Source organism: Camellia sinensis, chromosome 14 (genome assembly GCF_055761805.1).
Source record: "Camellia sinensis isolate YWXY chromosome 14, ASM5576180v1, whole genome shotgun sequence".
Taxonomy (NCBI): domain Eukaryota; kingdom Viridiplantae; phylum Streptophyta; class Magnoliopsida; order Ericales; family Theaceae; genus Camellia; species Camellia sinensis.
In genome coordinates, this window is record NC_138974.1 from 33,047,672 (window position 1) to 33,070,917 (window position 23,246).

The 23,246-nt window shown below is 38.6% G+C and overlaps 1 protein-coding gene across 10 annotated transcripts; it reads left to right on the top strand.

The window, feature by feature from the left end:
- Positions 1-13,925: 13,925 nt before the first annotated feature.
- LOC114292215 (pyruvate kinase 2, cytosolic) lies at positions 13,926-22,969 on the top strand. Of its 10 annotated transcripts, none has more exons than XM_082904198.1 (12): positions 13,954-14,218; positions 14,430-14,483; positions 14,575-14,658; positions 14,786-14,882; positions 15,024-15,121; positions 16,297-16,378; positions 17,182-17,285; positions 19,478-20,350; positions 21,189-21,308; positions 22,058-22,089; positions 22,174-22,312; positions 22,698-22,969. In XM_082904198.1, exons 3-7 carry the CDS (start codon positions 14,590-14,592, stop codon positions 17,214-17,216), a joined length of 381 nt encoding a protein of 126 aa, XP_082760324.1. In that variant the 5' UTR covers positions 13,954-14,218; positions 14,430-14,483; positions 14,575-14,589; the 3' UTR covers positions 17,217-17,285; positions 19,478-20,350; positions 21,189-21,308; positions 22,058-22,089; positions 22,174-22,312; positions 22,698-22,969. The 10 variants fall into 10 exon arrangements, with proteins under 10 accessions (XP_082760318.1, XP_082760317.1, XP_082760316.1 ...); XM_082904197.1 differs by having other exon boundaries at positions 19,478-19,742; XM_082904196.1 differs by having other exon boundaries at positions 19,478-19,645.
- Positions 22,970-23,246: the final 277 nt, after the last annotated feature.

The following is a 23,246-nucleotide window of genomic DNA, read 5'->3' on the forward strand; positions in this document are numbered from 1 at the left end:
CGACCGCACCGTGTCGAAGTACTACCGCAGATAAAGGAGAGACTCCCGAGGTCTTGGCCGGTGCTGGCCTTCAAATAGAAGTGAGTACGGGGTCACGAGAGGTCCCTCTACCACCAACTCCGGGGCCAATGTCGGGAAATACACATAGACCTACAACTGTGGAAAACAAAGCAGAATACGAAGTGTTGAGGGCAAAGTGCACGATACAGAGTATAAAGTGCGCCGTGTGTGCAATGTGCAGGTAATGAGGAGCAGAAATGTAAATCAAGAGGGCAGAAAGTACCTCCCAGGCTCTCTAATAGCCGCCAAGTAAGTCCCCCCGTCCGCGGGAGGTCGCGCTCATGTAGCAATAAAGGGTAGCCAAGCCGGCGCCACCCAAATCATACCGCCTGACCTGTGACAGGTCTACCAAAGCACTCAACAGATAAAGCCTAACAATGTTCCCCCTGTCGACAAACAAAGTGGTCCCGAAGAGGAACATCAGAAAGCCGCGGGCATACTGTGCTGCCTCCTCAGGAGTCCCGCGCTCCATCTCCACCTCCGGAAATGGGAAGAGAACCAGGTGTATCGGACTCTCCCCGAAGGTCTATCAACAGGCGGGCGAACCCCCAGCAAATATATCCAAGCAGCCTCCTACTGGCCCATGTCCTCGTTGTAAGGGATGGGCCAACCTCCCACGTCAAGGCCAGTCAGTACGGCAAAGTCAAACGGGGTCATAGTCAAGTCCCCCATGGCAGAAAAATGGAAGGAGTTGGTGGTGTCCCACCATCTCTCCACCAAGGCGGCCATCAACGTCCTCCTGGCAGGACAACGAGATAGCCCAGTACAAAAGGGCCCAAACCCCACCAAGTCAACCATATCCCGAACAGCCTCCGGGAGCTCGGCGTACCAATCTCTCGCCGCGGTAGAGCCATATCCCCCCACAGTGCGAGAAGTCACCTGCATTCAGAGTGAATACATGTTTCATCATAAAATAAATAAGCTGCGTGCAAATAAAATGAATAGGCTGTGTGCAAAGTAAAGTAAGTGAGCCGCGTGTTCAGAATCAGTGTGTGCTGCGTGTTCACCTTCAATTTGGGCTGTGTGTTCAGAAAATCAGTGTTTTGGGCTGCGTGTTCAACTCTCAATCAGTGTGTGCTGCGTGTTCACCTTCAATTTGGGTTGTGTGTTCAGAAAATAAGTGTTTTGGGCTGCGTGTTCAACTCTCAATCAGTGTGTGCTGCGTGTTCACCTTCAATTTGGGCTGTGTGTTCAGAAAATCAGTGTTTTAGGCTGCGTGTTCAACTCTCAATCAATGTGTGCTGCGTGTTCACCTTCAATTCGGACTGTTTGTTCAGAAAATCAGTGTTTGGGCTGCGTGTTCAACTCACAATCAGTGTTTTGGGCTGCGTGTTCAACTCACAATCAGTGTGTGCTGCGTGTTCACCTTCAATTTGGGTTGTGTGTTCAGAAAATCAGTGTTTTGGGCTGCGTGTTCGACTCTCAATCAGTGTGTGCTGCGTGTTTACTTTCAATTTGGGCTGTGTGTTCAGAAAATCAGTGTTTTGGGCTGCGTGTTCGACTCTCAATCAGTGTGTGCTGCGTGTTCACCTTCAATTTGGGCTATGTGTTCAGAAAATCAGTGTTTTGGGCTGCGTGTTCAACTCTCAATCAGTGTGTGCTGCGTGTTCACCTTCAATTTGGGCTGTGTGTTTAGAAAATCAGTGTTTTGGGCTGTGTGTTCAACTCTCAATCAGTGTGTGCTGCGTGTTCACCTTCAATTTGGGCTGTGTGTTCAGAAAATCAATATTTTGGGCTGCGTGTTCAACTCTCAATCAGTGTGTGCTGCGTGTTCACCTTCAATTTGGGCTTTGTGTTCAGAAAATCAATGTTTTGGGCTGCGTGTTCAACTCTCAATCAGTGTGTGCTGCGTGTTCACCTTCAATTCGGACTATGTGTTCAGAAAATCAGTGTGTGGGCTGCGTGTTCAACCCTCAACCGATGTGTGCCGTGTGTTCACAATCAATTTATGGGCTGAGTGTTCAGGAATTCAAGTGATTGAACCGTGTGTTCAGAGTGCAAACAGAATGCATGAAAAATTCATAATATGTTACAGAAAAGGTAAGAACGAAGTAAATACCTCTCGTGCCTCATGGGAGAGGTGATACTCTGGCTCCCGCAAAAGGAGATCCCCGGGTGCTCGCTCGTCGAAATCGGTGAAGTGATAGAAAACAGCCCGTGGAAGAATATGTGCCGGTGGGTCGTACCTCTCGGGTATGAAGGGTCGAACCCTCGGAGGCAGAGCCATGATATTGGGATCACCTCCGGCGTCTGGAGGACCTCCACCGTGGGGGAAATGACAAGCCATTTCAGAAAATCTGCAAAAGGGGTAAAATGAGCAAAAATGAGCCAAAATTGGAAAAAGTCAACAAAAGTCAACTCTCAGGAAATGAAAAAGTCAACAAAAGTCAACTCCTGAGAAAATCTTCCAAATATTGAGACAAACTCACCTCAAGTGGCGAAAATGAGAAAAGAAGCCTCGAAATCAAAATTTAATCGGTTCAAAGTGCTTAAAACTGAAAGATTTCGCGAAAATAACTTGCGTGGGACGTTGGAAAACGCGTATAGAGCACAGATCTGAGGGAGAAAATGGTTTGGGAAGCTAGGGGAGATGATTTCGGAGCTGCACTTGTGAGCACAAAGTGTTTGGATGAGTGGATTTAAAGAAAAGAGAGTGAAAGTACAAAATTGCCCCGAATTTGGCAAAGTGGCCGGCCGGACACTTTTTCTGGCAGGCCGGCCATTCCCTTTTCAAAAACTGGCCGGTGGCCTCCCTCTCCCAATAAAGATGGCCGGTGGTATTCCCCACATGCCCCCCAAGGTCCCTGCAAATTTTGGAGAGGATTGGAGTCCCCGGGACCTGAAAAAGTACAAGAGAAGTGCACTTTCTGTCGCGAAATCGCTCCGCCGGAACCTCAGCTTCAACTTCCGATGCGTGTCTCATCATTACTCATCGAAAGTGAGATATATCCTTTTGAACATGTTGTAACCTCTCCGGGAGGTGAACCGAAGGCCGCGATCGAGTCGCCCTCGCCGAAACGCGCATTTCCTTGCTCGTTGTTTTATGACAAACATACATCCTGGTTTACGCTTGTTCAGCATTATCATGCACGTGACTTGCATTCTCATGCACATACTTGCATTGTTATGGACGTCTTTTTGATATCACCGAGCCTCCGTGCTTAAACTCGCGTCGTCATGCGCGTTCCTTCCCACATTGCGATGCACTTTTCTATCGGCACCGCGACTGTCTGCATTTGATATCACATTGAACCTATGTTGTTAGATCTGTTGTGCTTGTTGAGTTTCTTTCTTTTGCAGGCACGATATTGTATGTACGGTTCATTTGAAGCTGGTGCGACCAGACGAATCGCGCAGGTATCGTATCTTCTCCGTGTGAGACACGACGAGAATTGAATAATTCTCTGCATTCCTAACTGCATGAAATGTAGTTGTTGCTTTGCATTCTTGCTTAAAACTGTTGCATCTATTTGCGAATACTTGCTTCATTACAGCTTGCCGCATTTGCATGATCATCAAGTCGCATTTGGCCTTGTGTATACCGTTTTGCATCTTGCCCCCTGCCTGCGGGCACGCCTGCAGGCACATCTCTGTTTATCTCACCTGTTTGTCTAAGTCTTCGGCCTTGTCAAAAATGGGTCATCTCTAGGCTTTGACATTCACTCCCGTCACTTATGACTTTCGAGTTCTGTCAAAGAGGGGCAACTGTAGACACCCCATTTTGACCGACCTTAAGACTCAGACGTCACCGATTGAGCGCTTGGTGATGTTGCATATCGTTCTCGTTCAGAGGTTTCAGAGTCTCGGCTGCGAGCCTCGCCTCCGGACTTCCGGACTCTTTCATGCTTTACCTCGGTTTGCGAATCAAGCTCTGTTTTCTCTGTTTTCTTTTCTCGAAGGGAGGGAGAGGTCTTGTAGATCATCTCTCAGTGGCCGTAGGCTACGTTTCGTGGTCGTAGGCCATTTTGCCCGTTTGGAGTCTGGTTTCCGATTTTTCGTAGCCATTGGCCGTATGCCTTGGTTCGGGACCGCTTAACCACCTCTGTTTGCTCCGGTTTTTGGAATGCATCTTATTTGCTCCCTTTTGAGGGACACTGTGGCTCGAGAGACCAACTTCGTGGTCTAACACCACTTTCGGTGCCTAACAGTCAGTTTTCGGGGCCTCGGGCTGCGCGTTTCGGCCTCCGAACCTTCATTTTGCATCGGTTTGGGCTCATTTTTGGTGGAGACCTTATTTTCACTGCTAAGGAGGTCATAGAAGGGTGGGAGGCCAGTAATTGTTCTGACAACCTGTTTTATTCCTCCATCGCCCTCCGTCGCCCGTTTTTCCCACTTGAAAGCCAATGTTGACCACCCTAAGGCCACTTTTTCTTGCCCCAAACCACATATTTGTGTTGTACACACCTGGGAGGCCACCAATATCATATGGTCGGCCAGCAATTGTGTGTGACCCTTTTGAACCCCTCCTAAAAGTGGCCTTTTCTCTCTCCTGGTTCATTCTCTCCAGTTTTTGACCACATGGTTGTGTTGTGCACACATGAGAGGCCTTCTTTTTGGTATGGCCGGCCATTAACCTTCATTGACCCTTTTGACCCTTGGCCGACCGGCCATGGGGAAGGCCGACCGGCCACCTAAACCCTAGGAAACAGGCCGGCCATGATCCTCTCTCCAGGTACTTTACAAAAATGCCCTCTGTTTCCCTCCAGATTTTGTATCCGGGGGGGCCAACTTTTGGGGAGAAACTTGAATTTCATTCCCCCCCTTTTTTTTCCCCCCTCTTTTGCTTATATATCCAGGCCCTCCAGCTCCCATTTGAGGGGTTAGAAAGTTTGGTTTAAGCCTCCTACATTGTATCTCTCTCTCTCTCTACACTCCAACCCTCAAAACCTCTCAAATCCTACATCCATTCTACTCCATCTCCAAGCCAACCAATCCACACTCCATTCCAGCAGATTCAAGGCCATTTCTAGAGGTCAAGGGCTCCCAAACTTGATCCAAGAGTTGTTGAAGCATTGGTCTTCAAGGGTAAGTCTTCTATCCCTCTCTTTGGCCCTATTTTTGCTCAATATATTAGCTCCTCTTTCTTGCATATTTGGGCTCCGACCCTAACTGAAAATAGCATTATTTTGAGCTCCTTTTCATGTTTGTTTAAGGGCCTCTCCCTGTTTGAGGCTTCCTTTTTACACTTTCTTCTTTACCTCTCTTGTATGCCTCTTTCTAGCATAGTATTTTAGGCCTATTTTTAAACTGTTTTGAGCTTGGTTATAAACTGTAAAGTGGCTTATTTTGAGCCCTTATTCAATATTGTTGAAGGGATCTTCACTGTTTGAGGCTTCCTTTTGTCACTTGCGTCTTTATCCCTCTTTTGGCCTTATTTTTGCATGTTTTGTTAGCCCATTGTGCTTGTATTTTTGGGCTCTATTCTGAACTGTAAATAGCCTTATTTTGACCCCCTATTCATGTTTTATCAAGGGACTTTTGCTTTTTGAAGCTCCCTTTTTACTCTTTGTGTTTAAACCTCTTTTTAGGCCTTATTTTGCATAGTATTTTAAACTTGCATGTGCACTGTTTTGGGTTTGGTCACTAACTGTAAAATATCATGTTTTGGGCCCCTCTTCAACTTTGTTGAAGGGCCCTCCTCTGTTTGAGACCAGAAACCATCACTTGCTTCTTTGTCTCCCTTTTGGCCCATTTCTTGCACAATAGTTTAGCCATACTTGTGTTTGTTTTCGTGGCTTGTTGTAAACTGTAAAGTGCTTCATTTTGAGCCTCTCTTCAACTTTGTTCAAGGGCTCTTGGCCATTTAGGGCCAGAAGATGCTACTTGATTCATTATCTCTCTTACGGGGCCATTTTTGCATGCTAACTTAGCCCTATTTGTGTTCACTTTTTGGCCTTTCTTAAAACTGAAAATATGCATGTTTTGGGACTGCCTTGATTCTGTCCTTACACTTCATTTTCAAATAATGCATGCTTTGTATAGCTATAGGCCATTGCGTGTGCCTAGTTTTGCGTTTCGGGTCTCATTTCATGCATCGAGTACCATATTGTCATGTTTCGGGGCTGTTTTGCATCATATTTTGGTACTGAAATTTGCATGCCTGTATGCCATATTCCATGCCCTGCCATGTTTTGTTAGAGTGGCATTTGTGCCTTAGGTTCAGTCCTCGATTTGCGTGCGCGTGTGCACGCATCTCGAGTGTCTCATTTTCATCCAATGGCTACTGATTTGAGTGTGGCCGAGATCCACTCATGTTGGTGTAAGTCCATTGTGCATTGTGTATGCCATTTCATTTCATAGCATTGCGTATGCTAGGTTGTATGTTAGCGCATTGTGTATGCCATGTTATCTCGTGCATCTTGTATGCCATTTCATAGCGTTGTGCATGCTAGGTTGTATATTAGTTGCATTCATGCATGTCATGCATATTGCATTGTGTTTGGGATAAGAGTTAGCCTGAGCACGGGAAACGAGGGGCGTTTCGTACTCCGAGTGACGGAACGTGTCTCAATCCCTCGGTCGCCGATACTGCGGATTATCCATGATGGAGTCTAGGCCTTGTTGTGTCCATATGTGCATTCATTTCATATTGAGTCGTGCAATTCGACTCCTCGGCTATCATGCATCGAGATGCGTGATTGGTGGCACGAGGATCGAGGACTACACTCCCTGAAGGGTAGTCATGCATACATATGTGAAAATACTTTGTCATGCCCCTTTCTTGCTCTCTGTTATAGCAAATCAAGAATCAGCAGCCTTCCGAAGCTTGGCACGCATCCGGAGAATAATTGCAAACAGAGGCTAATTGGGGCATCGCAGTGAATTTCCGCACAAGGCAACTCAAGCATGTATCATCCATCATCCGGAGCAGAGTTGAGACAGTCTCTGGCTTGCATGCCAATTTATTGCTTTCCTAATTTAATTTGTTAATTAATTAGGGTTTTGTACATATTTGGACTGTAATATTCATTCTGGACTGTATATTATTTATTTGGACCCTCTACGCAAGGGCAATGTTGTAATAAGTGTGCATGTGTGTGATGTATGTCTTCCAACCCCACGTCTTTCTCCCTTTTATTTACCCGCTTATGATGGTTATATTAGGGCATGTTTCAATTAGCATACAGTATGATAGCATGTTTGCATTCATTTCATCTGTCTTGCATGCACCGGGCTCGGCGCATCATACTAACTGCATTGTATTTTCAATTCCAAGTTGAATACATGTTAGCTGTAGCATTTCATATGTCATGTCTAGAATAGCCGAGCCTGCTATAGTTGTATTTTTGCATGTGTTGCATTAGGCATTTCTGCATAATTAGGATCATGCATGGATTTCTAATTAGCTTCTGTTTTGGCTTGGAGTACTCGGTAAGTTTTATGCTTTAGCATCCTTGCATGCGTATGAGTGACTGCCATGAATAGCATGCTTACCATGAGGCTATATGCTTATGTGATATAACTGCCTGAATGCCTGTGGGTGAAGGTTGGGTTATTTGAATTGGAACAATTCATCAAATGTGTGTTTTAAGCCCACTAGATAGTGGCAAAATCATGTTTTTCTAAGCCCACCCGAGGGTGACAAATCCACGTCTTAGCCTACTTGCGGGTAGCACCATCAAACCACTTTAAAAAAATAAACATGAAATGTTTTGTTCCAATTCAGACGATCCAGTCTATACTTGTATGATGTGCGCATCACATAGTAAATCTAGGCTGATAACCGGAATAAGAACACATAATGTTTTCAAAAATAGATATCATGGCTAGTAGAGGCCGATCTTTGATCGGGCGAGCGGGGGTGCTCACGAAGTGACCTTCCCCAATCGTACCCAAGTTCCCGAGCCGAGGCAACTTTGGTGATGATGGACACGTGGCCTTAGGCACGAGTCAGGGTTTCCTAAATTTTCCAAAAATAAAATATTTAGGTGGCGACTCTGTATCTGGCAAAGCAGTCCATGTTTGGCACTTCTTTCAAAATCTGTTTTCTCAAAATGATTTGCCGGATTTGGACTCTTTGGTTCAGATTTAGAACCGTGACAATTTGAGAGTTCGAACTGTAGTGAACCCCAAATGAACAGAACGGGACTCATCCCTCCCGGGGCGTTCGGGGACGTCTACAGTATATAAACAAGTATCATATATATGAGCAGTCAATACATAAATTTGATGTATTATTCCAACCGTCATATTCGATGACGTAATCAGTTGATTAGTCTTAATTCGCCTAATCATTATGCATTGTCTACAACAATCAAGACTATCCTCCACCGATAGCCCAAAGCAATTTATTTCTAAACAGATAATAAATGCATCAACAATAATTTGACAACAATTTCATAAGTGAGCGATTAATAAATCCAACTCCACCATTCCCTCTTATAATGAGCCAATTTCATTATTTCCAATTCAATTCCATATTTCCATAACATTTCCAAATTAATTATATAAGTTAATTCATACAACAATTTAGGGCTTTCTCCCCATTTTCTCTACAATGACCCAAAGGTCCCATATATCATCAACAACATCAATACCATCATTTTAGGACCCAAGATACACATTTATGAGTCAAAATAACCAAATCCCTCTTTATTCATTTTGAAACCCTAACACCCAAAATTACCCAACTTCAACATTACATCAAAATAACCAATAGTTTATGTCAAAGACCATAAAAATGAGTAGTTATCCCTATCTCAAATTTGGAGCCCAAATGAGAAGATGAATAAATTTGAAAGTGCTCCAAACCCCAATATTTTCGGATCCAAATGTAGCCCTGAACAAGCTCCACACTTTTTACAAAGGCCCAAGGATAGAAGATCACTCCTACTAGATCAAACCCTAGAGAGAAGTTGGAGTTTTAGAGTGAGGTACTCTCCAATGGAGGTTTTGAAAAAGTAGGAGAGAGGAAGAAAGTCAAAAAGTGATTCAAAATGTCACTTTTCGGACTGATATAAAAGTCGCCCCGCTCGAGCGTGGAACTCCCCGCTCGAGCGTCAGACACAAACTCACGCTCGAGCATAAAAAGCACCGCTCGAGCGTCGATTGCACACTTCCAGAAGTTTTGCAGACCATGGTCCCTGCTTGAGCGTCAGACTCCCCGCTCGAGCAGAGGAACAAAAACGAAAGGTCCCGCTCGAGCGTACAATGACCTGCAGAGAAAATACTAGGAGATGAATATTCACGCTCGAGCGTCAAAACGCCTGCTCAAGCGGATAAGCGACAACAAAGGGCCCGCTCGAGCATCAAAAGCCCCGCTCGAGCGTGAAGGCCAAAATCTAGGCATCAACTTTTGGTTTCTAAGCACAACCAACCTGTTCCAAACCTGCCCAACACAATCCAACCCAAGACTCAAATACAAAGAGTAAAGGATGAAAATGAGAATAAGACAACAACATAACCACGGAACCAAATCCGGAATACAATAAACAAAAGAAGGGAAAATCGGGATCGCTATAACATATGGTTCCTGTTGGATCCAGCCATCATTTTTTGCCAAAAAAACATTTTTAGTTTTGTGTGTGCCTGAAAGAAAAACATTTTTAGTTTTGTGTGTGCCTGAAAGTGTGTGGGGGGGGGGGGGGGGGGGGGGGGGGGGGGGGTGTTACAAAATTTATCAAACATGTAATAGACAAGAATGATAGGATACCATATCTTCTGAATATAAACCAATTTATATATACATATATAAACCAAAAATTGAAAATTTCACTAAATTCTTTTCATAAAATTCATAAATTGTGATTCAAAAGAACCTTACGGATTTAAAAATGTTTCATTAATTTTATTTTGTCCTAACAATTGAACATACCAACAAAAAACACAATATTGATGCTTGAATTGCATTTCGAAATTTAAGCAGTGCAGGCTACCAGTGTCCATATCAAAAGGAGTTTATCGATTCCGATTATATTCAACCGAAAGGGAACCAAAAGTCAGTTCTCCCATGGTCAAAACAATTATAAACCCGAAATTTAAATTGCAAATCATGAAAATTCCATGAAGCTCAATGCAATTTCAATCAAAGTAAACCAATAAACAGTAATTTAAAACATATTTATGGTATCGTAATTAACAATACAAAGAAAATCAAGATCTGTGTGATAAACTGAGAGAAAATTCAATTTAGTTAAATACAATAACCGATATATACAATTCATTATTAATGAATCAAGTAAAAGATTTTTTTTTTTTTTTTTTTGAACTGGAAATCAAGTAAAAGATCGGACAGAGAAATGGAAATAAACGATTTCGGTACCCAATGAGGAGCAGTTGTAGACAACTAAGGGCAATAGGAAATCTCTACAAAAATTCTTCAACATCCATTCTTGCTCCCCTTTTTTTCTTCATACAAACTAAAAAGTGAAGGATCAATAGCAGCATTAAAGATTATGAAACTCCTTAATCTCTAACAATATAATAAATGCATATTGGACCAGGTCAGATTATTTATTTTCCTATAAACTGTCATTGGCCATTTTTATTTGACAATCATGTTGTTGGTTAGAAAAATTAACCATTCAAAAGTTTAAATATTGTATTTGATTGGCTAAACATTTTAAAGAGATTCTACAAAATAAATTTCACTGAACTTCAACTGTCCAAGAAAAAAATTTCTGTTACCGATATTTACACCAGAATTGAAGCTCTTCGACCTCAACTCTGTTCTTCATGATAGTTTTGAAACACTCAGATGCGGGCATACATCCCCAATAATCATCTTGCTAGCTAAACACATAAATATCAACTCGTAACCATGTCAAGAATTCAAGAAAACTCGTTGAGAAAATGTCAAATTGAGAGAAGGGGGGGGGGGGGGGGGGGGGGGGGAAACGCAAGCAGAGAATGGAAACAGCAGCCAAAAAGAAGGATACTTTATAATGTACACAAGTCCTCTAGTAATGAAATCTGCAAACATCATCCCTATGCCTGAGTGCCCGCCAAAATTCCTAGATAAACAAACATACAAACATATATGAATTTTCACAAAGTTGATATATACAAATGGATTACAACAACAATAATTTCAATTTTTTAAAAGCAAATAAATAATTGAATCATACCCGTTATAATATAGAAAAATAAAAGCCAAAAAACAATCACGCCAACAATTTGATAGATTAATAATTCGACGGAAATTTATTATTTATTATATATGGTATAATAAATTATTATTATTATTTTTTATTATTTATTATAATAATAAATTGTTAATAATTTATTAAATTATTATTTATTATAATAATTTATTATTAAATTATAGAGGACTTGTGTATATTATTATAATTGTTAATTATTAATATAATAAATTGTTTATTATTATTAAATTGTAATAATAAATTATTATTAAATTGTTGTATAAATATTATTATTAAATTGTAATAAATTATTATTACAATTTAATAAATTATTTAATAATAATTAAATTTTAAAATTTAATAACAATTTACTACAATTTATTATTATTAAATTATAATAATTTATTAAATTGTAAATAAATTTTAATAAATTGTAATAATTTATACAATTTATTACAATTGTAATAATTTAAATTTATTACATTTGTTATATTTATTACATTTACAAATGTAATCAATATAATTATAACTTAATAAACATAAATGTAATAAGGGAGATTTACCAATAAATCCCAAAATTTGAACTTATGCACCAATTGGTCCCATTTTTATTCTATTAAACCATTTAGTCCCATTTAATTGTGAAGGACATAATTACCCTCATCTAACCGTAAGACACACACAGGGGCTGGCATGGGCTCTTTCTCCTATCACACAGATACACACATACATTGTGAGGGGCACACACACAGATACACACACACAGATACACACATACATTGTGAGGGGCAGACACACACACACACACAGATACACACACATACACAGATACACACATACATTGTGAGGGCAGACACACACACACACACAGATACACACATACATTGTGAGGGCAGACACACACACACACACAGATACACACAGGGACGCCGTTGCTGACCGATCTAATCTTCCTGAGCCGTCGGTTCGTGCGTCGCCCGCCGAGCCTCCGCGGCAGTCGGAGAATGATGCGCGAGCCGGAGTTGAGGGTAAGAGAGGCGGCGGTGGAGCAGATCGAAGAGAGGCAGAGCGATTGGGTGTACTGGAAGACACAGAAGACACCATTAACGCACACACCCAGCAGCAGCCTCAGCATCTCAGCATCTTTATACTCACACAAGCAGATCAAATACATCGGATCGTTGATTCCACCGCCTCGATCCTTCGAGAATGGAAACCGAGGGTACGAATTGATGACCGCTTGATCGAGCCCTCTTATGGAGACCCATTCTGCAACACATCTCTCTCATGGTGACCCACCGCCTCACTCATCTCTCTCATGGAGACCCATTCTGCAACACACACACACGCAAATCTCTGAGGGTGTGCCACACCGGAATGAAAGTGGGACCAAATCAGTGAACCAAAAATGACAGTTTGTAAATCAATGAAAGGGCACTCTCGTCCACAGAGTAAAACAAAAAAGAAAAAAAAAAACAAAAAGGACCAAATCAATACACCAGCAGGACTATTTGGTATAATAGAATAAAAGTGGGACTATTTGGTATAACAGTTTGTAAAATAGGATTTATTGGTAAATTTACCATGTAATAATTGTAATTATTAATTTATTACATTTGATACATTTACAACTTATTACATGTATTAAATTATTACAATTTATACAATTAATAATAAATTGTATACAATTTATAAATTTAATAATAATAAATTATTAAATAAATTATTATTAAATTGTAATAAATTGTTAATAATTTATCCAATTTATAATAAATTATTTATTATAGAGGATTTGTGTATTAGTCAACAGATAGATATAAATTTGAATAGATAGTCAATAGAAAGTCAAACAGATAAAAAAGTCTAAAAATTGAAAACAAAATGTTTTCTAAGACTTTTCAACAAACTATTTCACAAAGTGTGAACCTTTTATTAGCAAAAAATATCTCTTGGACCTAAATGTCTTATACCCTCCTTAGATTGGATTTATTACCAATTAACCCCAATAATAATTTGGTGATCAAATTTTGGTATTAAATTTTTAGGGTTGAAATAAAATAAAATTCTTATGGATAAAACAAAGTGACATAAAATGAATATTTTAGAGATTATACACGTCTTTTATTAATATTTTGTTATATTTAATAAACAATATCATAATGAGTCATAACTGACACTATATATAATTAAGTCATAATTAATATTATAATAAATTATAACTAAAAATTACAAAAATTATAGCTAAAAACAAAATAAGTGTGTATGATCACTACAAGAATTTACACATTTGGCGACCACTTTTGCCGACCAAAAAAATTTTGGTCGCAAAAAAATGACATTTGGCGACCAAATATTAATTAGTCGCGAATGATCAATATTTTTGGCGACCAAATATGAGTTGGTCGCAGAAGGTCACATTTTGGCGACCAAAAATGAGTTAGTCGCAGAAATTGGTATGCTTTTGGCGACCAACTACAAATTTGGTCGCGGAATGTCACATTTTGCCGACCAAAAATAAATTAGTCGCGAAATGAGTATTTTTAGCAACAAATATTTTAGTCGCCGTTGATTAAGATTTGGCGACTAAAGAAGTTTGTCGGCAAAGGTACTTTTTCTGCGACTAATCTGGTCTTTCAGTCGCCAAAAGTTTAGGAGGCAAATTTGAAAGTCTGTCCAGGCAGGAATTGAATTTTTTCTGCGACAAAAAAATTTGGTCGCTATTTTTAAAACGACGTCGTTTTGTACTAGGAAAATAGAAAAAAAAAAAAGAGAAAAAAAGAAAGAAAACAAAGCCCTAATCTCTTCTTTATCCAGCCCGCTCTCTGTGTATGTTGGTCTGCCCTCTCTCTCTCTCTCTGTGTTCTCTCTCTCAATCAATCGGTGCCCACTCTATGTAGCTCACCGAAGTCCCTCACCACCATTGCTCACGTCCGTCGCACATCGCCACCGCCGGAAATCGCCATCGCCCTCTGTCTAATGGACTCCTCATTTCTAGAAGATCCTCACCCAATCTCACCTCATCTCAGACCAACGTCGCACGCCACTACTAGCGCCACTGCCGCCGCCGCATCCCCTCGGTTTGTCTGTCTCTCTCTCTCTGTTTCTCGCTCTCTCCCTCTCTACCCTTTGCCCTCGGTCTCTCTGTCTCTGTATATATATATATATATATATAATGCGGTGATCATCCGTACGGAGACAGGGATTTGAGCCCTGATTGATGATTTTGAAGAGGTTTGTCATGATTTTGCGGTATGATTTTGATTTTGAGGTATGATTTTGATTTTGAAGAGGGTTTTTCGCCATCTGGGCCGTGGTTCAATCCCCTGTTCGGTTCGAATCTCAGTAAGTTTGAGTTCAGTTCTGTGTTTTTTAAGTGATGTGGATGATGGCTAATTGAAATGGGATAATTTGATTTTTCTTTGTTGTTTCACAGTTTCAATCTGCAAACATGCATGCCAATCACTTGCTTCTCGAAGAGCCTATCAGGATGGCCTCCATTCTCGAGCCATCTAGAGCCGTAAGTTCCATTTTTTTCTTCTTCTCAATTTCAATGTCGATCTATACATCTTTGTGTATGTATATATATATATATATATGATTGTGACTTTGATTTGGAACTTGTACGATGTTTATTGATTTCACAGAATTTCTTCCCCGCAACGACAAAGATCGTTGGGACTTTGGGCCCCAGGTCTCGATCTGTCGAGGTCATCTCTGGTTGCCTTAAAGCTGGAATGTCTGGTATTATAAATTTTCTCTGTAAATATTTGTATTTATGTGTTACAATTGTTGCATATCTTTGATCTTGTGTGGAACAGGGTTTTGATTTTACTTTGAAGTTTGGGGGATTTGAGTAATGATTTGTGAATGTGTGGTTTGCAGTGGCTCGATTCGACTTTTCGTTGGGGGATCCTGAGTATCACCAAGAGACTTTGGAAAACTTGAGGGCTGCTGTGAAGACCACTTATAAGCTTTGTGCTGTATGTGTTTATATATATGGGGTTTTTATTAATTGAAGTTTGTTACATTCTTGATCTACAATCATTTATGCTTAGTTTGTTTGCATGGAAAACGTTTTGTACGAAAAACTTTTTCCTATGTTTGTTGGTGGTGGTGGGATGAAGGTGGCGGCTGCGGTGATGGTTGGCGGTGACCGTAGTGATGTTGGTGTGGCGGCGGCGGTGGTAGAGCGGAGAAACTTTTATCACATTTTAAAATTGAAAAATATTTTCATGTTTGTTTTTTATTGACCATGAATATTTTTTTGTTGACTTTCGTATTTATTATACCAAACATCAGAAAATAGTTTTGGAAACAGTTTTTTGCCCAGTTTAAGAACCAGTTTTGATTCTTGTTTTTCCTATTCAGATTGGTGTTGTATATATTTTCATGATTCAATTCGATCCCAAATATCCATCTATTTACTTTTTGCCTACTACCCTTTTTCGATTGAATCTTTTGTACAGTTGATGATTCGAGATCTATACATGCCTCTGGATATAGTGATTATGGTTTGAGTGTTCATGGTTCATCCCCTTTAAAGCCCCCTTTTTTTTTGTTCAGTATTTTTAGTAATTATTCTATTTCTGAGGGGAAGACCCATGTCCAGTTTTACAAGATAAGATCTCAACTCAGATTCAATCAATAGATTTATTTATTTATTGAAAAAAGATCGGTATGATTGCATGATTTGATTTAAAAAAAAATTTACTTATCAAAAAATATATTTAATGGGATTCTTTGGTTAAATCATTAAATGTTCCAACTTCCGACTAAGTCAACCAAACTGGTGGATTCTTTGGTTTGTGGTTGGACTAGTTCAACCAACTGGTTCAGTTCTCTGATGACACTAGGCTTGTTTATTAATGGGATCTTGCGCTTTCAGTGATAGGATTTTTTTTGGTTACCTTTAGAAAATGTTAACAATCTCTACAATTGGTTTTCGAAAAATTCCGTTAATATTAGATATTGATGAGAAGGATTATGAACTTTTAAAATTATTAATCTATTGCCTTTCACTGCTTATGCTATTCTAGTGATGGGGCATCATATACTTGGCAATGATTAATGGATTTTGTCCAAAACTTCTGCCACTCGCTTTGATGCTCACCAAATTATTTATATGGTTGGTAATTGTTGAGTAAATTTGTTCCAGCTTGAGAACCCAGTGATTGAAGATGAAGATGATGAGGATGATGACGATGAAGATGATGACAAAGATGAAGATGATGTTGAAGGCAAGTGTACAGACAACACTAAATTTGGCTTTATGTTTTCTACTCATAGCAAGTCATTATATTGAAATCTATTATATGGCATATATGGTTTTGGTTTTTGTCCCCTTCATGTATCTTAGTGGCATTGTGTTGGTAGGTAATTTTTAATTGCCTTTTCTTTTTTGTTGGTGTGGTCATTGTTGAACGTTAGGAATTATGGGGCCCATTCTACATGGAATCTTGAATTTGGAGCACCTCTTTTGGGATGGTTTGCATGGGAAGTCCTTTGTTAAGAGGCCTTCTAATAAAAAGCCCTTGTGTTTAAAATTTTCTTAGAAAATATTATTATTTTTGCTTGAGCTGCTTCATGGTGTAATATTCATCTTGACTTGACAGAGTATAATTTATTTGGACTGTTAGTGAGAAATACATTTCTCTTGTTTTTGTTTTGTTTGGTTAAATCATAAGTGACCATAATGTTATTTATTTGTTGCGATCAATATCATGTTTTTATCATAATTAGACCTGCTAACAAGGCCATCACACATCACACAACTGGTCAATTTTGTCGAATCAACTAATTTTCTGATTGCATTCACGTAATCTCAATTTTAATTATGTCAACAATTTTCGAATCAACTAATTTCTGATTGCATTAGACCTGCTAACAATTTATAGAGAAATTCCTGTCATTATTCTTTTTCTTTTATTGAAGACTATTAGTCTATTATATTTCTACGCATCCTTGATCATGTTAAATTTATTTCCTCATCTTCAAATTCTTCAAATTCCTCACTAGCTTTTGGCCTTTTATCATTCTGCAGGTTACAAACAGTCGAGGAGATGTTCTCCAATGTAGTCATTACATGCCTGTTGTTCGTCGAGAAGGAAAGGCTTTGCCTTGTGTATTCTATTGCCATGGAAACAGGTTAGAAAATAAATGTGGATGAGTAGAGATTGTTCTTATAGAAAAAGTAAGGATAGTATATGGAATATCAAAGGTCTGTCTAATATTTTTTCTAAAAATATAGGTCCTTTACTTGCTTTCTGTCATAGTATGGATGAGTATTAAGCTGGTAGATAGTTGAATTCAGTGTTGACTTGGGTTTCTATTTTGCATATCGATTAATAGACTAAATTGAGCTGGTGAACTTAGAGGGAATTATGCATCTAATTAAAATTATCTTTTTGTTTATTTATTTATTTTTTACCTTGACTAGTGTTGATTTGGGGTTTGACTGAATTTTATTGGTTGGATTGGAAATTGGGTTTCTTTACCTACTCCTCGAAAATCATCAGCAAATTAGGTCGTTTGGGTACACTTTTGTTGCAGTTATGATAAGAGTGGTGTGCTTAGTAAAAATATGTGTGGCAACTCATGTACCTGCATCACCGTGTCTTGAGGTATTTCAAAAAAAATTACCACAATTAATTTTCTCAATTAGCACATAGTTGCATGTAACTTCTTTGAACATGTAGACTTGAGGGAGCAGCTATTAGAAAAACGAAACAGATGTAAATGAAATGAGGTGTAATGTGATGAAAAGAATATAAATGACTTTTTTATTTTTTTTATAAGAATGGATATAAATGGCCTTGAGGCCATTTATTGGGGCTACTTATAATTTTTATTTATTATGAGAATTTGTGCCAAAGTATTCGGTGTAGCTACTTACATTTTATAAGGCAAAAATACATTAAATAAGCTGAAAAAGTTGATTATTGAAAAGTTGAGAGAAGGATGCTTTTAGTTTCTTCGTTATGATGATTAGCTTTCAACTTACGAGAACCTATACTAAACAGACCCCTTATAGGTAGAGACATAATGATGAAACCAATTTAGGAATTGGATTCCACAAGAGAGAAAATGCTGAAATTAGGGATAAAGAGCACTTAGCTCAATAGATACAATCTCAAAATGTCACAAACTGATTATAATAAGCCTAAACCGCCTACTTGTAGACTAAAGACCCAACTAAGCACTTATGGTTGGCTCATGCACAGCTGGCCACAACTACTTCTTCAGGAAGAGCTGCAAAGGCAAAGACTGGCACACCATGAGGAGGCAGAGGAAAAATCATACTGAAACAGCCATGGGTGAACTTGTGTCTTAAAGAGAATGAATATACTTTGTATTGAATCGAATCAATTGTTACAGGATGAAATTATATTTATACACTTCAATGACTCTTAACCATAACTACCTAACCTTGAATCTAACTACTAAACCATAGTTAACACTGGACAGTTAATCTGTAACAAACTAACAACCTATAACAAAATAACAACCTATACAGCTGGATATTACACATGTGTGACTTATGCTATAGATGGAACTGTTGTAGCTTGCTCTGTATCTGTTGCAGGTTTTGCAGATTGCTGTGACTTATCATGTCTAATCTTCTATCTTCCGTTGGTAATATTATCTAAAAACTAAATAAAGTAGATGCTGGTGGGAATTTTAGTGGGTAGTGCCCTCTGATGCTCATAATGATTTTTTTTTTTTAATAAGCAATGCAATATGCTCATGATGAAATTAGTTTACTTATCAATTAAAAGTACTTGTTTCCAAAAATGTGAGACCATTAAAATTATCCGCAATAAATACAGAAAAATACAGAAATTTGAACATAGTGTGATGCTCTAAGAATGTTCATAGAAGTGTCTATAGTGTCGCTAATGGTGAAATCACATGATTATCCTTCTGTTGTGCCACAAGTCTCTAAAGTGGGTTCATCAGTTATAGGCTTCACAAATTTTCTCTTTGTTTAGACTCTTACATGTTGAATGAGAATCTTGAAATGGTATGGATCTCAACACCATTTTATGAATAAGGTTGAATTAAACCATCAAGAGTAAGTGACCAACCAATTGACTTGTCAACTAATAGATCATGCATTCAAGTTTATTGAGCTAGGCATATTCCTTATTTTTAACAAGGAGGTTGATGACTCTGCTTCCGAAAACATACAACTTTTCTCATAACTCCTCCCATCTTCCTTGTTTTAGGAGAAAAAAAAGAACAATTTGTAAGTTGTATTTAGCTTTTTGGCTTGTATATATTCCATTGCTGCACTGTAATTTATATATTTGATTTTGATTGACTTATCTATCTTGTAGGTTCCTGCACGAGCTGTAGCAGCAGCAGCTGTTGCTCGTGCTCTTGCTGGACTACCTCCTCATCAGAGGTATAGTCTTCCATCAAGCTCTGAAGAGTTGAGTTCGATATATGGAAGCAAGCCCCATGGTCAAGTAGTGGAGGAGCTTGAGGAAGAATTTTACGAAGAGGTTTTCCTTGCTCATGATTGTCAATTTGGTTTCAGCAAGTGGCATGCTTATGTCCTATACTGTCTTTTGATTTATTGATTTTTAGTTGATTAGATAGGTAATTGATTCATATGACCAAGTTCTTTTTAGTTATTGCAAAGAGTGCTAATGTTTTCTTTACCTAAAGGTGCCAGCTAGCTTACCTGGTAATGTTAATATCTCTTTGTAGTTGTACCAGGGACCTGGGATCCGATCCTGTTTTCATCTGGGTTGGGTGGGGTTATGGGTAGGCTCCTCTGGCAATACACACCAAAAAAAAGCATATATACTTGCTGTTTTTACCTGTGTTAGTTCGCAATATGTTTAGCATTCTTCTTGTCAGCCACCTGTTTCAAAACTTCAAGAAAGAAACCTCTTCTGTTCATAAGACCTTTAAATCCACAACATGGAATTATTATCATCAGACCTTTGTGCAGCTTGGTGCTTTACACTTCTCCTTTGGCTTGTGATGCACACTGCACACGACAATGTTAATTGTATAAAATGGAGTTATGGGTGCATGCTTGTGTCATAGTAGAATGCAGCCCATGTAGTTTGTACCAGCTCTTCTTATAGTGAAGACTGAAGATCAACTACTAAGAAAGATTCTGTTATGAGCATTTAATCCTATGCTGCCTGGGCCGTTGTTGCTACAAATTTTGGAGAAAGGAAAGCGATCTTCCAAAAGTATTGACTTACCCTTCATGTAGCATAAATTTTTGGTTTTATTTTGTCTATTTATTTAGACGATTGGAAGAGTTTTTATTTTCCATTATTGCGTAGTTGGATGGGGATCCACATCAACTTAAAGTGGTCACATTCTTGTCAGTAGTCACATCAACACTAAGTATCATGACGAGATGAGTATGATGTCTTGACGCATGAGCAAGGGGATGCCTAGGTTGGGCCTTAGAGTAGAGAATACCCAAGTCTGAGGCATGAGAAGGCTTCCTTTTAGCTGATTTAAAGTGTGTGATGTCTGTTCTCTCCCTCCCTCACAGCTTATTCTTCTTCCTTTTTTTTACTAGTGTCAATGGGAATTGAGCCTTGGCGTCACTACACAATAGCTCTCATATTACCCTTCAACTTTGATTTGAAAGCAGTGGGCTATTTATTATTATTATTTTTTATTAGTTTTAGACCAAGACACACTTCTAATGCATGGGGGACACACATGTCCATTGCTTACACACACACACACACGAAACACAGTATAAGTAACTTAACCAATACAATGGTAAAAAGAAAAAAGAAAGTAACAATTTATACCTATTAATCCTCTTCCTTTAAACTTTAGAATATAGTGTTGTGTTACAATTTTTATTATCTTTGAATAAAATATTAATATATATGACATATAATAAATATATAAAATCATATATTTAGTGCATGTCCCTCGTGTCTTGCATTTTTTGAAAATTGATGTGTTGGTGTGTTCGTGCTTCTTAGATTGGATTGCATTTGTTGTTCAACATTCTTGTTGTTTTCATTTTTTTCTTGATACGAGTGTTTCAATGCTTTATAGGTGGTTGATGCTTATGCGTTGATTAGGGATGTTTCTGGTCTTGCTGAAAAGATACAAAGCTTCTTTATGCAGGAGGTTCTGTCAGTAACCCATTCTGTCTTGAAAAATATTTTGCAGGAGGTATGCTGCTGCATTCTATTATCAATTGAATTCATTACTGAAGTAGCTGGAGATAAACAAAGTGAAAAGAAACAAGATACTTGCATATCATTGTGTTTGTGTGTTGGTTTGGACTTCTTTGGGCCAGGTGTCAGTCTGTAGATTTCCTTAAGAACAAAAGAAAGAAAAGTGTATCCCGTCCCTCATCGCATAGTTGTCTCACTTTAGTGGGTCTTATAACTCTCCAGTCATCTTAGTGTTATGCCCTTCTGGAGGTAGTGCATGAGTTTGGACTTATTTTTGTTCCGATATGGTTTCTCTCTGTTTCTTTTATACTTCTTTAAGATCAAAGGACAGAAAAGTGTATTCGGCCCACATCCAGTAGTTGTCCCACCCTAGTGAGCCAATAAGTCTCCATCACTCTTTCGTGAGTCAGGCCCTTTTGGAGATAGTTTGTGGGTTTGGACTTCTTTGGCCTAGGCATGGTTTGTGTGTTACATTTCCTTAAGATCAATAGAACCAAGTATATCATTATGTTTATCATTTTGATGCCACTGTATTACATGCAAAATTATAACCTTGAGTCATCTACAAGTGATGATCACCGTAAATGGAAATGGTAGAAGCGGAATATATGAATTATTTAATTATGTGAGCATATAGCCCTTGATAGAGTGGATAATTAAATAATGGTTGAATGACACACACACACACGCAGACACTTTTTCATTGAACGACATTCTCACTGAGATACTATTTAAATTTGGCAGGACCTGGAACCTTCCAATATGCAAAGTAGTAGGTATTACTTTTATGTCTCTGCATACATTGTTTGGTTTTAGCATAAACCATGCTGGTTCTGATTTAGTTTTTAAATATCTTCCAGTTCCAGACTTACCTACAGTGATCTATGCCATCAAATACCTGAATCCAAGTTTAGGCAATGTTTATTGACAACACTAGCTGCCCTTTTTAAGTTGATGAGTTCATATCAAGCAGTCATGAGCTTTCAACTAGCGGATAAGGTAAAAACTATCGTCATCACTGTATTATGGGTCATTTGGTGTTAATTACTTTGTTTATATTGTAGATTGTGATTATATATATATATATACATACATTTCTACTTTGTCTACAAATTTTAAAATTCTCTTACTAAATCATTTGTTATCATTGGTACATATCAGTTCACTGTCTGTGTTGATTCAACTGATATTAAACATTTTCTAGCTATTGCTGCTTGTGAAATTTGGTGTTGTAATTGATCTGTATCATATCAGTCATGCTAGGAACACAGAGTTTTGTGTCCCATTCTGTGTTTGGTTTCTATTGGCACCTGTTTTTTTTTTGTGTATATTTCTCTTTTTTCCTGTAATGTAGACTCTGAACAGACTGGACTTTTGGTATCAGGTAATGACAAATCAGGAGGCAGTGGAGTGCATTACGAACATAAAGGATGCTAAAGCGGCTGCTAAGCACCTTACTTGTTGATAGCAAATATTAGTAGTTTTATTTGTTGATAGCTGCGCATGGATAACAAATAGTTATGTTTCAAATTGTTATGCTAGATGGATGTGACTTGTGAATGAAAACTTAGAATAGTTGTATTGTGTCGAATGTTAATGAATTATGTATTGTGATTGAATGTTAATGATTTAGTTAATTTGAATGATGCTTTAAAATTATAGGTTTATTATGATTTGAATGAATTATTAGGAATTACAGGTGTATTGTTTTCCTGTTTTGGCGACCAATTTATTAGTCGCGACAAATAAATAATTTTTTTTCGCAAAAAATGACAATTGCCGACCAAAAGTTTTGGTCGCAAAAAATACATCTATTGCCGACCAAAACAGCTCTTGGTCGTGGAAACTCACTTTTGCCGACCAAAAGTTTTGGTCGCGAAAAGTAACAAATGGCGACCAAAACCTTTTTTGGTCGCGGAATGTCACAATTGGC

Coding starts and splice junctions, on each gene's coding strand:
- LOC114292215 (XM_082904192.1), top strand. CDS start 14,412: ATGATTTTGATTTTGAAGAGGGTTTTTCGCCATCTGGGCCGTGGTTCA. Junction 14,484..14,574: donor CCTGTTCGGTTCGAATCTCA/GTAAGTTTGAGT, acceptor GTTGTTTCACAG/TTTCAATCTGCAAACATGCA. Junction 16,379..17,181: donor AGATGAAGATGATGTTGAAG/GCAAGTGTACAG, acceptor ATCATTCTGCAG/GTTACAAACAGTCGAGGAGA.